Source organism: Carassius carassius, chromosome 40 (genome assembly GCF_963082965.1).
Source record: "Carassius carassius chromosome 40, fCarCar2.1, whole genome shotgun sequence".
NCBI lineage: Eukaryota > Metazoa > Chordata > Actinopteri > Cypriniformes > Cyprinidae > Carassius > Carassius carassius.
In genome coordinates this window covers 28,244,921-28,261,717 of record NC_081794.1, presented here as the reverse complement: position 1 = coordinate 28,261,717, position 16,797 = coordinate 28,244,921, and the positions used below count along the sequence as shown (strand labels likewise).

The 16,797-nt window shown below is 36.8% G+C and overlaps 1 protein-coding gene across 8 annotated transcripts in view; it reads left to right on the top strand.

Annotated features, from left to right (window-relative positions):
- Positions 1–16,797, top strand: part of LOC132122511 (calcium-activated potassium channel subunit alpha-1-like) — a 72,284-nt gene that overhangs the window by 6,011 nt on the left and 49,476 nt on the right. For all 8 annotated transcript variants that reach the window (XM_059532871.1, XM_059532872.1, XM_059532878.1 and 5 more), the window contains exon 2: positions 7,158–7,304. In XM_059532871.1, coding sequence (XP_059388854.1) covers positions 7,158–7,304 — 147 coding nt within the window. The remainder of the gene's footprint in view (positions 1–7,157; positions 7,305–16,797) is intronic.

Below are 16,797 nucleotides of genomic sequence, written 5' to 3'. Positions count from 1 at the left end.
GTTTTGGCCCCCAAATTTCACTACCATATAGAATTATTGGTTCTAGTACAAATTGGAAAATTTTTAGCCAGATTTCAATTGGAATATAGATTTTAATGTTTCTTTTTATTGCATAGAAAGCCCTCCTTGCTTTGTCCCTCATATCTTTCACAGCCATGTTGAGGTTCCCTGTGTATGTAATGTTGAGGCCGAGGTAAGTGTAGTTTTTTGTGTGTTGTAATTTAGTGGTGTCTAGATAGAAATTGTGTGTAACCTGATTTCTGTATTGTTTCTGAAAGATCATTATCTTAGTCTTCGCTGTGTTTACTGTCAGGGCCCAGGTCTGGCAGAATCTCTGCAGGAGGTTAAGGTGCTGCTGCAAGCCTTCTTTAGTAGGTGAGAGCAACACCAAGTCGTCTGCATACAGCAGAGCTCTGATCTCGGTGTTGTTCAGGGTGAGGCCAGGTGCCGTGGAACTCTCTAACTGCTTTGCTAATTTATTGATATATAGATTGAAGAGAATTGGACTGAGATTGCACCCCTGCTTCACTCCCCGGCCCTGGGAGAAGAACGCTGTTTGTTTGTTTCCAATCTTTACGGCACATTCACTTTTTGTATACATGTTCTTAATCAAATCATATGTTTTTCCTCCAATCCCACTTTCGAGTAGTCTACAGAAGAGGCCTTCGTGCTCTGTCTCTCTCTCTCTCTCTGACTCTCTCTCTCTGTCTCTCTCTCGCCCCCCCCCCCCCCCCCCCCATCACATAAACAGTCCCATTAGTGGAACACCATTAAGAAGGAGGTCAGCGGCAAATCTACTTTCACAATCCCTCCCCTCCCTTCCGTCGTCCTCTCTCTCTCTCTGTTTTCCCCCTGAATGGATGCACAGCTCCTGACAGTGGGTTATGACACATCTGCGTCTATATTTATCGTGTAAATCTAGTGGTTGTAATATTTGTTAGTTGTAATGAGAAAGCAGCGTGTCAGACGGCAGCTGCTGGTGTAAACACAGCGTTCATGTTATCAGTGAGCACTAAACGCTCGTGTTTGAGCGGCGGTTGATTTAGATTTATTTATTTAAATTCTAAATTATATATTTGTTAATTTAATTGATCAATTGTTAATTTGAGAGAGTTGGACCTGAAGGTCGCAGGTTCGAGTCTCAGGTCTGGCAGGGATTGTACGTGGGGGGAGTGAATGTAAAGCTTTTTTATTTTATTTTATTTTATTTGAATTTTAAAACTTAACTTAATTTATAATCCCAAAGCATGAAGCAACCAGAAACCAAAACCAAATTATGTTTATTCAATATAGATGGTGCAATATAAAAAATTTTTTATACTATATGTATGTATAATTTATATTTTAAATGTTTAACCTTTAATCCCAATCAAAACTAAATTTTACTAAAGACATGTACATACTTAAAAATAGATGATGCATATAGAACATGCGCATACATGTCATATGTATCGTTTAAACCTAATGTGTTTGTAATTAAAACCTTTTTTTTTTTTTTTTACTTGTTTACATGTTGTCATGGCAACCAGATCATAGCAAGCTGATTGGCTGAGAGAAGTTCTAGAATGAACTAGAACAAACACGAGTTTCTAGAAGGACAGCAGTGAGTCAGAACGGCTGGAACCGGGACACATTTCCATATTTCTGTGAACGGCTGGCACAGCGGATGTTTTGCTGCTGGATGTGTGAGATTATGCTGATCAGAGAGTTTGAGCCACATCCGCTCTCACTTAATTAACTAAATGGCCCAGAGCTCTGAATTATGCTTTATTATTCAGCCTGATGGATATGGATTCAGGCCGGCCGAGAGCTGAGACAGTGAAAAGCCTTCCAGACGAGTTTAACTTCAGCCTCGTCAGAATAACTCACAATCATAAATGAGTCTGTCAGAGCGCCGGCTGATGAATGAGACGCATTCACTTTTAAAGCGGATGGATGTAGTTTACCATATGAAAAGATCTGCCTAATTTAGCATCTCCAGAGGCAAGATGTTTGAAGGATCTGAGGACACGAGCGAATGATTGAACAAGAGCGTTTAATTACATTAGAGAGACCGATACAGATCTTCTGCTGCTCTCTAGTTTAGAAAGAAAAGAGAGTAGAAATTGCGCGCAATTTAGCATGACAAATAACTAGTTGTGTGATTTTAGGGACAGTGGAAGAGCAAACAGAGGTCAAGAGGTCAGCAAGTGTCACTTTCCATCAACAGAGATAAAAAACGGGACTGAAGGCCTTATTTAAGGAAAATGGAAAAATGCTTTCATTTTTTATTTTAATTGTATTTATTTCAGTGTAATTACTTGAAACATTTTATTTATTTTCATTTATTATTTCTTTAATATTTTTAATTTTTAGAATATATATATATATTTTTTCTTTGATACAGATGCAATATTATTTTTTATTATTTAGTTGCATAAACTATGCAAATATTTCAAATGGGCATTTATTTATCATATTTATTTATATATATATATATATATATATATATATATATATATATATATATATATATATATATATATACATATATATATTTATTTATTCATCATAACCTCTTTTCATAAGTACGTTCAATTAAATTTTTTTGTAAAAATGTGATGTATTTATTGTTGATCAATAATTTTTTTATATATGTATTTAGTTTTTTCAATATAGATGGTGCAATATAATTAATAGTCACATTTTCTGACTAAAGTGGGCAAAAAATCATACAAATATATCAAAAACATATCAAGACTAACATATATGCATCATAACCAAGAAATCTTGCATCATTTTGCATTTAATTAAAGTATTTATTCAATTATTTGCTTGTTTTAATTCATTTACATATTTATTATAGTAATTAATTTATACTATTGTCCAATTATTAATATATATAAAATTATTCATTTATTTATTTGCAATATAATGGATCTAAACAGAAGTGGTAAAACACTAACATTTATGTGAATACTTATTCAGAATGTATTTATCCATTGATTTATTTTGTCAATCCATTTTTTTTAAATATGTATTTGTATATTCAGTATAGATGAGTAAAATTCATGTATATACAAGTGGTAAAAAAGTTAGTTTTTGATTAAAAAACACACAAATATATCACAGATAGCAAGGCTAACATGTAGCATACTGTATGTACAGTACACACTTATTCAGAATAACCACAAAAGCTAGTTTCCCATTAGCATTAGCGCTGCTGGATGGTTTCTGGATTCATTGGAGCCATCACTGCTGGCCATTTTTCTTTTGAACTTTGCCAACTTTTAAATGAAATATTTATAGAGAGCGATCATTTCTGGGTGACATTTCCAGGCGAGATCATTAGTCCGGACAGATCTGTAGCGCAGCCAGTTAGTCCTGATCTGAGGACGCGGTGTGTTCGTGGCGTTGGCCCTTCGCTTCCTTTCATCTCTGTGTCTGCTAGTGTTTGAGTTCTGTGTTTATTGGGGCCTCCGGCCCTCCAACAAAACTTTGAAGCTTGAAGACTGGATCGTCCTTCCACGTTCATGTGCTCATCTGCGAATCAAAACTAGTGCACTTTGCAGCTTATTCTGGACAGGAACTGCCTACTTCAACAGGAAGTGATTGTTTGATTGACATCTACCTTACTCTGTTTAGAGACAGTTTTATCTGAAATGAGAGCAATATTTGACCAGCATGAATTTTTTTTTTTAATTTATGTAAACAGAAGCATTACAAGCATTAAATATTGGATCAAATAGTCAATTTTTAATGTCATTTGAATTATTATTATTTTATTTATTTTTTTAATATTGAACAATGTATACTATCGTTCAAAAGTTTGGAGCTGGTAAAGTGTTTTATTTTTTTATTTTTATTAAAATGATTTTTTTTTTCTTTTTTTTTTTTTTTCTGTATTTTATATATTTTATTGACTCAAGGAATGGGATCCACAATTTTTTTTTCCAGAATTTTTATTCCGTATAATTTCAGTATAGCAGTATAATTAATGTAAATGGAAGTGATAAAGTTTACTTTGATTAAAAAAAAAAAGTCTGTTGATTAGTCAAAGATATAGTAACAAAAAAAATGCATATTTAAAAAAAAAATAAAAAATTATTTAATTACATTTTTGACAATGTATTTAGATAAAAATATAAGTGGCTTTGAATAAAAAATCATGTAATTATAACCTCTAATAAGCATTCAAAATGGGCAATGCACACAAATATTGGGTCAAATAGACATTTTTTAATTAAATGCAATTATTTTCACCAACATTTGTGACACTGAAATAAAAATAAACTTATGAAATATTACTGCAATTTCAAATAACTGTTTTCTCTTTTCTGTGTGAATCTGTGTTAAAGTGTAATTTATTTCTGTGATGCTCCGCTGTATTTTCAGCATCATTCCTCCAGTCTTCAGTGTCACATGATCTCCAGAAATCATTAAAATATACTGATTTACTGCTCATTTGGATCACTAAAATATGTAGTTTATAACTTTACAGTACCTAAAATACCAGGCTGCATAGAGCTCTTTATGTGAAATTGTAAATATGATTTAGTGCGTGCCATGTCTTTAATCCCAGACGTGTTCATAGAGAAGCTGTTCTGTGTGTGTGTGTGTTTAGTGTTATTTAAGTACAGTTAAATAGATTCCCGGTGTTTGTTCAGTGTTACACACTAGTTTAACTTGTGAATCTTCTCTAGACTCTTTTATCGGCTGAAATGGATTTCTCTTTCTCTTTTGGTGTGTTATATTAAAAGCGACGCGATCATTGCTTCTGCTTTTGGGAAATGGCTCCGACTCCTTCAGCTTCAGGTGGGATTGAGTTCATTTCATCAGTGCATGTGTTTAATCACACTTCAAACTTCTCTGGCAGAATTTAGATGAAAGTTGCTGAATTAGTTTTGTCTTTGTTGGAAACATTTCTTTGCTCACGGCCAAAAAAATGTCCTCAACAAATGAAAAGCAAGCTTCAGTTTCTCTAATGCACCAGCCAGCCAGCCTTTCTTTTTTTATATTATAAACTATTATTATAGTGCCTTTGCAAAACCCAAAGTCATTTTAAAAAGTTAAATTGCCTGTTATTATTTTATTTATGTATTTATACAACCATACACCTGAGCAGAAATATTATACCTTTCAAAATGTGATTTTTACTGACTGAGAAAGCCTTAAAGATGATTCAACACAGGCGGTGTATAGCTAAAGTAACCTAGTGTTAGTGTAATCTATTAATTTTTCATAAGCACCATAAACCCATCTGTTTAAGGGTGGCATATCATCCATATTTTAATAGGACTGAGTTTGTAGGCTGTTTAACATGGTCAAAATGTATTAAAGCAAAACAGATGCAAGTTATTTCATTGTTTTTTTTTTTTTTTGTTCCTCGGTTATTCAAACAGAAGGACATTATGACTCATTATGACTCCGGTTCTGTGAAATGAGTCTCTTTAGCAGATCTGTTTCACCAGAATACTCTTATTACAGCGGACACTCTTAAAAATGATGATACTTGGCATCAATGGTTCTGTGAAGAACCTTGAACATTCATGAAGCTTTCAAACGCAGAAAAGGTTCTTTAGATTTTTTTAAATGTTCTTCAGAATGCTTCTTTTAGGAACTGTTCGCTGAAGATGCTTTTGGGAACCAAATAGGGTTCTTCTAACTAACTACAACTGTTAAAAATACAAGGAGCTCTAAAAGATATTTAAAACTCTTACTTTAGACCATCTACTGTAAAAATGTTAAAACTACAAATAAACGGTTAAAGGTACAACTACATCTGTCTGGGAAGAAACAAAAGAAAACAAATCAGAATATCTTCATGATTTCTGAAGATCATGTGACACTGAAGACTGGAGGAATGATGCTGAAAATACAGCGGAGCATCACAGAAATAAATTACACTTTAACACAGATTCACACAGAAAACATATGTTTTGAATTTTAAAACTATTTCACAATTTTTACTGCATTTTTTGATCAAATGAATGCAGCGTATGTGAGATTTTTCTCATTAATATACTTCATAGATCAGATTATGGAAGTCTAATGGTTTGTAAATGCTGATGTAATGTGTTAATGGCCGTGACGCTATATTTCCCGAGCGTGCAGGGCTGTGTGTGTGTGTGTGTGTGTGTGTGTGTTGGGCGTCTCACATATGTAACATTCTCTGGCCGGCGTGTTTGAGCGTGACACCTGACTCCAGCACTGCTGCCGGGTTTAGAAACGCAGTATGAGCTTCTCTATAGGAAACGTTTCAGCACTGTTAGTGTTTGCGTCTGTGTGCGTCACACGAGTGACTGTATATAATCAGAAATATCATACTGTATGTGGGCCTGCATATGATTCTATTAATGCTTTTTCACAAATGCACACTTCATAAGTAAAATGTAAAACTCTAATGGAGTTCACCGGACACCGTACAGACGAAAAAAGTAAAGCACTGTTGTTTATTCATTAACTTTATTGTTTATAGCTCATAATTTAACTTTTTTTTAAACTATTAATTTGAAATGTCAACCTTTTCATCTGATTTTGTCAAGCCCTGTTGTTTTCTGACATACAGAGACATTGTTTATTTACAGTAATTATTATAATGATTTTTTTATTTAAATAAGAATAACTTAATTGCAGTACATCTAGTAATACCATCATACACACTTGCATCACTGTAATAAACAATATTACTGTAATGAAACAAAATAAAAACTCTATGCAATGCAATTTTAAAGTTTTTTTTTTTTAATAAAGTAATTTGAATTTGAAATTTAAAATGGCACTAAAATCTGAATTCTCATTAGATTTTAATTGCCGCAATGCAGTAATTTCTGTCATATTAATGCAGTTATAATAAAATTATTATTTAAAATTAAATAATAAATTAAATGTAGTACAACTAAATTTTTTTCATAATAAATATAACTTAATTATATTAATATTATTTAAAATAATAAAAAAATGCATGTAATTTTTTTAAAATCATTAAGAAATTAAAATAATATACATTAAAAAAATCTTCATGTTCAGCTTCATTCTTGTTTTTTCTCATAACATGAGTAGTTCTTTCTTTTGTTTTTGTGCTGACGTACCTGACAGCTTTGATGATATTCAGCATTGAGTCCATGTTCACTCGCTTAGGATGCTGATGGTGTGTGTGTGTGTGTGTGTGTGTGCAGAACGTGCAGCGGGTCAGTAACCCGGCGGGGCTCGGGGATGGTGTGACTAAAGCGGCGGCGGTGGTCAGCGAGGTGGGATGGATGACCTCAGTGAAGGACTGGGCCGGGGTCATGATCTCTGCTCAGACGCTCACGGGACGCGTGCTGGTGAGTCCAGCTTCATCAATCACACTCACACCAAAACTGAACACGATAACGTTTGTGATCACATTGAGTACTTCTGAATAAACCAACAGATTCTACAGTTCAGCTCATGTTCACTTCGTCGTGATATTGTCATGAAGGAAGAATAATTCAAAGATTAGTTAAGCCAGAAATGAACTTTTTTTCATTTTTTTTAAATCGTATACTCACCGTCACATCTTGCCAAACCTGAATTTCTTTTCCTGGGTGCATAATGATGACAGAAACTGATCTATTACTTTAATACGATCATTAGTAAGTAGTGTAATACTTCATAAGGCGTAGTTATAAATATGCGATGAGGTAGGTCTGCATGATTCATTAAAACAATACCAAAATTACCATATGGCAAATGCTGGGAACTAAAAAAATCTAATATATGCACTAGTTTTAACATTACAGTAAAAATGTAATTATTATTGTTAAATTATTATTTCTTAAATACTAGTTTTTATTTTTAGCATGCACTTATACAGTTAATATTTGTTCAATGTCATATTTCTTTTTTTGTTGTAATTTTTATATTTAATAATAATTATAATATTAATTATTTTTCTTCTTGTTTTATTATTATTATTTTATAGCCATATTGATATGTCAGAAATGGCAAACTACTTTCTCAAATAATTTATTAAGGGAGCTTCAGATAGTTTTCAGATCTCAAAAACGCATTTGATACATTGAATAATGAAATTAATTAAATTTGTTTAGCTTCTCTCAGCAGGCAATATATTGGTTTAGATCATATTTAGAATCTTGAGATCAGTGTTTTAAAATAAATAATTCAAGATCAGCTTTACGAAACAATGAAATGGGTATTCCTCAAGGGTCGATTTTGGGTCCATTGTTGTTTTCCTTATGTCAATGATTTACCAAATTGTTGTAAGCAAACTATGCATATGTCGCAGTCATTTATGTATCGGCACAGACTCCATGCTTATCTGCAGATACATTAACAAATGAAATGACTGATGTGTCACAGTGGCTGAAAAACAACTGTTTGACCTTGAATTGTTCAAAAACTGTCTCAATGAGTTTTACTATAAGAAGGAAGGAAATGAATGGATTTAAAATTAAGATCAATCAAATGGAAATATAGACGGTTAACAATTTTAAATATTCATTTATATATATTTATATATGTATGTGTGTTTTCAATGGCTGTGCTAATGTATAATCACATGTTGTTCCATAATTGTGCAACCCTACAAACAAACACCGCTAAACTGGATTGTTTTAAATAGCTTTTAAATCACCGTTTTTATCAGAAAAATTGCTGGTAGATTTTTCCCCAAGTCATGCAGATGTATGAAGAGTCATGAAAGTAGTATTGAGGCAGCTCACGGATGTGGATGCTGGTCATGACGGCGGGCCGGTGAGGGTTTGATTGTAGTGATGTGTGTGTGTGTGTGTGTGTGTGTGTGAGGGTTTAGAGGACTCGTCACATGTTGGGTAACGTTACCAGGATTGTGACTGTATGACAGCTTACAGCAAAGACTTAAACCACTGCAGATTATCCTGAGAGTCCAGAGACCGACTGTCTGCCTGACGATACACACACACGCCCACGCATGCACACACACACACACACACACACAAGCGCGCAAAGACACACACACACACACACACTCAATTCTATACAGTATCATATATCACAAGCAGGATAATGTATCTCTCACACACACCTAGTGTTCCAGTGTTTATACACACACACACACACACACACATACGAATAATTAACATCATTCTAAAAATACAAACGTAAAACATGCTGGATTATCTTTCTATTAATTTCTAATATAATTTTTATTTTACATCTGTAGTGACAATATACAAATACAAATATGCAATACATATCTGTATGTTTCTGTACAGTTCAAGGGTACAGTATAACTTTAATAAAAGCAAAGGTAGTTTTACGCTTACTGTGTTTTTGAAGACAAATACCACAGTTAAATTACTCTAGTGTGACTTTTTAAACTAAGTACTGTCTTGATTTGTGTGCTAAGGCAGGGTTAGTGTGTGTGTATGTGTGTGTTTGTGTCTCTCTCTCTTTCTCGCTCTCTCTCTCTCTCTCCCTTTATCTCTCTTTCTCTGTGTGTGTGTGTGTCCCTCTCTCTCTGTGTGTGTGTGTGTGTGTTTGCATGCACAGGTTAATTCATGAGTCATTTCCTGTCCAGATTACAGCCGTGGCTCCTTATATTGTTGTTTAGCAAGAACAGTCTGTAACCATGGAGTCTGCAGTTAACCTCCTTACAGCAGGTGTGTGTGTTGTTTAGGGGTCCAATGATCTGCGTCTCCACACACACACACACACACACACACACACACACACACACACACACACACACATATATTCAGAGATGCATGAGTCACTGTGGTTCGATCTAGGTTTTTGAGCATGCCACACATGTCTAATATGACGAACATGACCTGATCACATGACCCCTGCGCTCAGGTGTAACCCGATCTCTTCATTAAAGCTGTATTAGCTGTGACAGTGGCCGTGAGGGTCCACGGCGATGATGCGTTTCCTGTTCCTGTGAGAGTCGTACTCCAGGGATGTTTCAGGAAGGTCTGTTATTAATCCATGCGCTGTGTGGCTGTGTTTGAAAACACCTTTAATGACTCTGCTGATGTATTATTCTCCTGAAAATCTGAGCTGATTCCGAGACGCTGTGAGACGTTCATCGGTCACCTGTGGCTTCCTTTATAAAATAATACAGTCGCAAGATATATAGGACTTTAAAATCAGTTTGTATTATTTTTATTTATAATTTACAATAATTATTTAATTATTAATAATAAAAAGATTAACCAAGATTAATACAATTTTATTTTAAAGTATTATTATTATTATTATTAATAATAATAATAATAATAATAATACTAATAATACAATGAACTAAGATGTATAAAGTCATATTTTAAATACTACTATTATTATTATTATTATTTACATTTACCAAAATAATAAATTCTGTAAAAATAATTTTAAAAATATATTCATGATAGCTAATAGATTAATTAATTTTGCCATATAGCTAGCATTTCCTGGACAAAAGAAAATGTACAATTAATTTTGCATTACCATTTCCCTCTTTTCATTATACTCTTATATGTAAAAGTCTATTGTTGTGTATTTTGGCTTAATTAGTCCATTTAATTTGTTATAATGCCAAAATAACAAGCAAAATATGACCCGTTTAAAACTTTAAGCCCTAATATGAATATTTTGGGAGAGTAAAAGATGTTCTTTTCTATTTTTTTTTAATTTTTATTTTGTACATGATTTAGATGTTGCTTATTTGTTGATTATTTTAATAGCTGAAATCCTTCACTAATAAAAAAAAACATTCGTTGTTTCAGCTGTCAACTCCATCGCACTGCAAGAAAGCTCCTAAAAATAGGTGCAGATATGCCAAATATTAATATATATTATGCAAAATAAAATTTATCATTTTTAATAATACTTCTAATAATAATAATAAAATGAACCAAGATTAATAACCCTGTTTTAGATCAGGAAAACATCAAGAAAATCATGTTGCATGCTGCAAAAAAAAGGGTGTTAAAAATACAATGGGTTTCATTTACTTTACGCAAAATATAAATAATAATTTCTTAATACTAATTCAATTAAACCAATAGTAATAATTTTAAATAAGATTGATGTAGAATTTGTTAATTTCTACATATACATTTGCAAGAATAAAAAAAAATATGAAACATGTATTTATAAATGAGTATTAGTCAAAATAATGTTGTAAAAAGTTAATGATGTCTAAAATGCATTAAAGAATGTTTAAATTTTTTTAAATCATTTTTTGGAAACAGTTAAGTTTTGCGGTTCCATTTAACTCTTATTAAAAAAAATTCTCTACTGTACCTTTAAGTTTGCTATATATAAATGACCTGCGTTGTCGTATTTAGATCATGTAAACAGAATCAGCAAAGTCATGATGCCATGCGTACAATATATGTAGTTTTTTTTCATGCAAAATGAGATTACTTATTGTTTTCTTACTGTTAGCATCTCCAAGGTCATGGGTTTGATTCCCAGGGATTGCATAAAACTGATCAGATGTCCATCTTGAATTAAATGCAAGTCATTGCTAAGATCCAAGATGGCGCCGCACATGGCTGCTTCAGTGCTTGGCTCTCCAGTGTTTGTACTGTTTTTGTTCGTTTTTCCTGTTTTTTGTTTAACAAACACGATCAGTTTCACCAGGGATGAACTGCTGAACATTCGGCAGAACACACCACATGATATTTTTCCGGATTTCTATTATACAGACGTTTTACTGAACATTGTTATCGGAGGAGCAGCGGCGCTGATCAAGCGCTTCAGGACGCGCAGACGGGGAAAGCGAGCGGGAGCGCTCGTCAGACTCAGGAAGCGCGGATTTCGAACGCCGTTGCCTAGCATCCATCTCGCAAATCTCCGCTCTCTACCCAACAAAACGGACGAACTCCTTCTGCTCTGTCGGACAAATAAGGATTTCTCTCACTCTGCTGCTCTGTGTTTCACGGAAACCTGGCTGAATGACGACATACCGGAAAGCGCACTCCATCTGCCGGGCTTTCAGCTGTTCAGAGCGGACCGCGAAGCAGAATCAACGGGGAAATCGCGCGGCGGCGGGACATGCTTTTACATCAATGAACGGTGGTGTACAGATGTAACTGTGTTAAAGAAGATGTGCTGTCCTGATCTAGAAACGCAGTTTATCAACTGCAAGCCGTTCTATTCGCCGCGGGAGTTTCACTCGTTCATTCTGGTTAGTGTTTACATCCCTCCTCAAGCGCAAGTAAGTCTGGCTTTACAGAAACTCGCTGATCAGATCACAGACACAGAACAACAACACCCGGACTCTGTTTTAATCATTCTTGGGGACTTTAATAAAGCCAATCTCTCCCGTGAACTGCCAAAATACAGACAGCATGTTACCTGTCCCACCAGAGACAGTAATATACTGGATCACTGTTACACCACAATAAAGGATGCATATCACTCTGTTCCACGAGCAGCTTTGGGACGTTCTGATCACTGTCTGGTTCATCTTATACCGACCTACAAGCAGAAACTTAAATCTGCTAAACCTGTAGTAAAGACTGTGAAGAGATGGACCAGCGAAATAGAGCAGGATTTACAATCTTGTTTTGACATCACAGACTGGAGCGTTTTTGAAGCTGCTACCACCGATCTGGACGAACTCACAGAGACTGTAACATCCTATATTAGTTTCTGTGAGGATATATGCATTCCTACCAGGACTTATTTAACATTCAACAATGATAAGCCATGGTTTACAGTAAAACTCAGACACCTTCGTCAGGCCAAAGAGGATGCCTACAGAAATGGGGACAGGGTCTTGTACAATCAGGCCAGGAACACACCGAACAAAGAGATTAGAGCGGCTAAAAAGACCTACGCTAAAAAGTTGGAAGACCAGTTTACTTCCAACTCTACTTCAGTTTGGAGAGGACTGAGAGCCATCACAAACTACAAGACACCATCCCCTTGCACTGAGGCTAATCAACGACTTGCTAACGACCTGAATGAGTTTTATTGTAGATTTGAAACCCCCAACACCCACTCTGACCATCTCCCTACACAACCATTAACACCTCCTGCAATCCCCCTCTCCATACCTCCTGCTCTTCAAATCTGTGAAGATGATGTGCGCCAGGTCTTCAAGAAAAACAAAAGAAGAAAAGCACCAGGCCCAGATGGCGTTACACCAGCCTGTCTGAAAACCTGTGCTGACCAGCTGGCCCCCATCTTTTCACAGATCTTCAACAGATCTCTGGAGTTGTGTGAAGTGCCTTCCTGCTTCAAACGCTCCACCATAATCCCCATTCCAAAGAAACCCAAGATAACAGGACTTAACGACTACAGACCTGTGGCTCTAACGTCTGTCGTCATGAAGTCGTTTGAAAAACTGGTTCTGGCTTATCTGAAGGACATCACTGGACCCTTACTGGACCCCCTGCAGTTTGCGTACCGAGCAAACAGGTCCGTGGATGATGCAATCAACATGGCATTGCACTTCATCCTGCAACATCTGGACAAAACAGGGACTTATGTGAGGATCCTGTTTGTGGACTTTAGTTCGGCTTTCAACACCATCATCCCAACAACCCTCCAGACCAAACTGACCCAGCTCTCTGTTCCTAGCTCTATCCGTCAGTGGATCACCAGCTTTCTGACAGATAGGCAACAGTTAGTGAGACTGGTGAAATTCATGTCAAACAGCTGCTCCACCAACACTGGTGCCCCTCAGGGATGTGTTCTCTCCCCTCTGCTCTTCTCCCTGTACACCAACGACTGCACCTCTAAAGACCCCTCTGTCAAGCTCCTGAAGTTTGCAGACGACACTACAGTCATCGGCCTCATCCAGGACGGTGACGAGTCTGCTTACAGACAGGAGGTTGAGCAGCTGGCTGTCTGGTGCAGTCTTAACAACCTGGAGCTGAACACGCTCAAAACAGTGGAGATGACTGTGGACTTTAGGAGAAACCCCCCTGCACTTTCCCCACTCACCATCATGAACAGCACTGTGACTGCAGTGGAGTCATTCAGATTCCTGGGAACCACCATCTCTCAGGACCTGAAGTGGGACAATCACATTGGCTCCATTGTGAAAAAAGCCCAACAAAGGTTGTACTTCCTTCGCCAGCTGAGGAAGTTTAACCTGCCACAGGAGCTGCTGAAACAGTTCTACTCAGCCGTCATTGAGTCAGTCCTGTGTACTTCAATTACTGTCTGGTTTGGTTCAGCTGCAAAATCAGATATCAGAAGACTACAGAGAACTGTTCGGACTGCTGAAAGGATTATTGGTGCTCCCCTGCCCACCCTCCAAGAACTGTACACATCCAGAGTGAGGAAAAGGACTCAGAAAATCACTCTGGATCCCTCACATCCAAGTCACCCCATCTTTGAACTTTTGCCATCTGGCCGGCGCCTCAGAGCCGCAAATACAAGAACAGCAAGGCACAAGAATAGTTTCTTCCCCCAGGCAATCTACCTCATGAACAGTTAAATGTTTCCCACTTAAACTTATGCAAAAATGTGCAATATCCTTATATTTATTTGTTACCCCTCCATCCTAGAACATTCCTGCATCTCACTCAATCCTATTCCATTATCATTTATAGCACAATTGTTTATACACTTATTTATTTGCCAATTTGTAAATCTCCTGTTTATTTTTTTTATTTTTTTTTATTTTTATTTTTTTCTTTTGTCTGTGTGTTGTTGTCTCTGTTTACTGGAAGCTTATGTCACTAAAACAAATTCCTTGTATGCGCAAGCATACTTGGCAATAAAGCTCTTTCTGATTCTGATTCTGGATGAAAGCATCTGCTAAAAGCACGAATCTGAAATATAATGTGACCCAGACGGGTTTTTTCGTCAGATTGACCCAGACGGAAACACAACGATGAGAAAGAGATGTGGGTCGTTCCAGTTCTGTCTCTGCTGGGACAAACTCACTGTCTTGCTTTGCGAGCGTGCGCACACACACACACACACACACACACACACACACACACACACACACACACACACACACACTGTGCTGTAAGTGTTCTCCTGCACAGGTCAGAGATCTATATTAGACAGACTCTGATCCAGATTCATTAATGAAAGCAGGTATTTCTAGAACCTACAGAGTCTACAGAGCTGCTAGTGCTGATCATTCATAGAAATTAATAACCGTTTTCATCAAGGGCATGCACTAAATTGCTCAAAAGAGGCAGTGAAAACATTTGTAATGTTACGAAAGATTACATTTCAACTTACATTGAACTTTCTGTTCATCTGTGAATCCTGAAAAATAAAATGCATCAGTTTTCCACAGAAATATTGTGCAGCACGACTGTTTTCAACATTTCAACACAATAATTTTTTGAAATATTTATTTATTTATTATTAAGTAGAATCACATCAGGTTTATGTTATTTTATTTTATTATGTATAATTTACATCAGGTTTGGATTGTTGGATTATTTTATTTTACTTAAATGTATGTGAAATTTAAAGCAGGTTTGAATTGTTTGCTGCATTTTAATTTGTTTAAAATATATTTTTTTAATTTTATTTATTATGAATTAATTATTAATAATTAAAAATCCACAGCAGGTTTTGTCACGGAGTCACAGCCTACACCCTCTCCACATGCCACGCCTACTCGTTCACAATCACCAGAATCCAACAATCCAACTCTCCATCCGTCTTCCATATGAATGAGATCTTCCGTGAGTACCTGAATCGCTTTGTCATCATCTACATAGACGATATCCTGATATACTCCAGTAACATGTAAGAACATGAGAAGCATGTACTCCAAATCCTTCAAAAACTATGAGAACATCAACTTTTTCTAAAATTAGAGAAGTGTGAGTTCCATACCTCCACTGTCCAATTCTTAGGCTACATCATCAACCAACATGGTATCAAGATGGACCAGAGGAAGGTGGAAACCATCCAGCAGTGGCCATTACCCAATACCGTGAAAGAACTTCAACGCTTCTTGGGATTTGCCAATTTCTACCGACGCTTCATTCACCAGTACAGTATGATTAGTGCTCCTCTCACTTGTATGCTAAAGAACCGGCCCAAGTCACTCGCATGGACAACACCTGCCCGAGAAGAGTTCTCCCTACTGCAACTGGCCTTCCTATCGGCTCTGGTCCTGGTTCACCCCAATCCAGATCAAGCCAAACGCTTGAATCATCGCCAGGCCCGATGGGCTCTCTTCACCCGATTTAATTTCCAGGTCACCTATAGATCAGGTGACAAGAACAGATGAGCGGATGCCCTTTCTCACCTTTACCAAGCCGACCCTGAACCATCCGTTCCTGAACCCATTTTCCCTCCAGCCGTGCTTGTTAACCCGATTCAGTGGACCAACAACCAACAGATTACTAATGAGAATCTACAAAACCCAGCTCTGCCGGGAGGTCCAGAGGGGGTCTCTACGTTCCCCCAACCCATCGCCAGCCCCTCTTGGACTTAACTCATACATGTCCGGGCTCTGGACACCCAGGCAGGAGAAGGACCCTCTCACTCCTGAAACAACGCTACTGGTGGCCTTCCATGGCTCGGGACGTCTCTTGATATATGCAAGGGTGCTCAGTCTGTGCCGTTGCTGACACCCCTAGGAAGCTACCAGAAGGTAAACTCGTGCCTCTGCCCATCCCCGAGCGACCCTGGACGCACACTGGAGTAGACTTTATGACCGATCTTCCTCCATCCCAAGGTTACACTAGCTTACTGGTCGTGGTTGATCGATTCTCTAAATCTTGCAAACTCATTCCCCTCAAGGGTCTACCTACTGCTCTACAGACGACAGAAGCACTCTTCCATCAAGTTTTCCACCACTTCGGACTCCCAGAGGACATTGTCTCGGATAGAGGTCCCAAATTCATCTCACGCGTCTGGAACGCCTTCTTC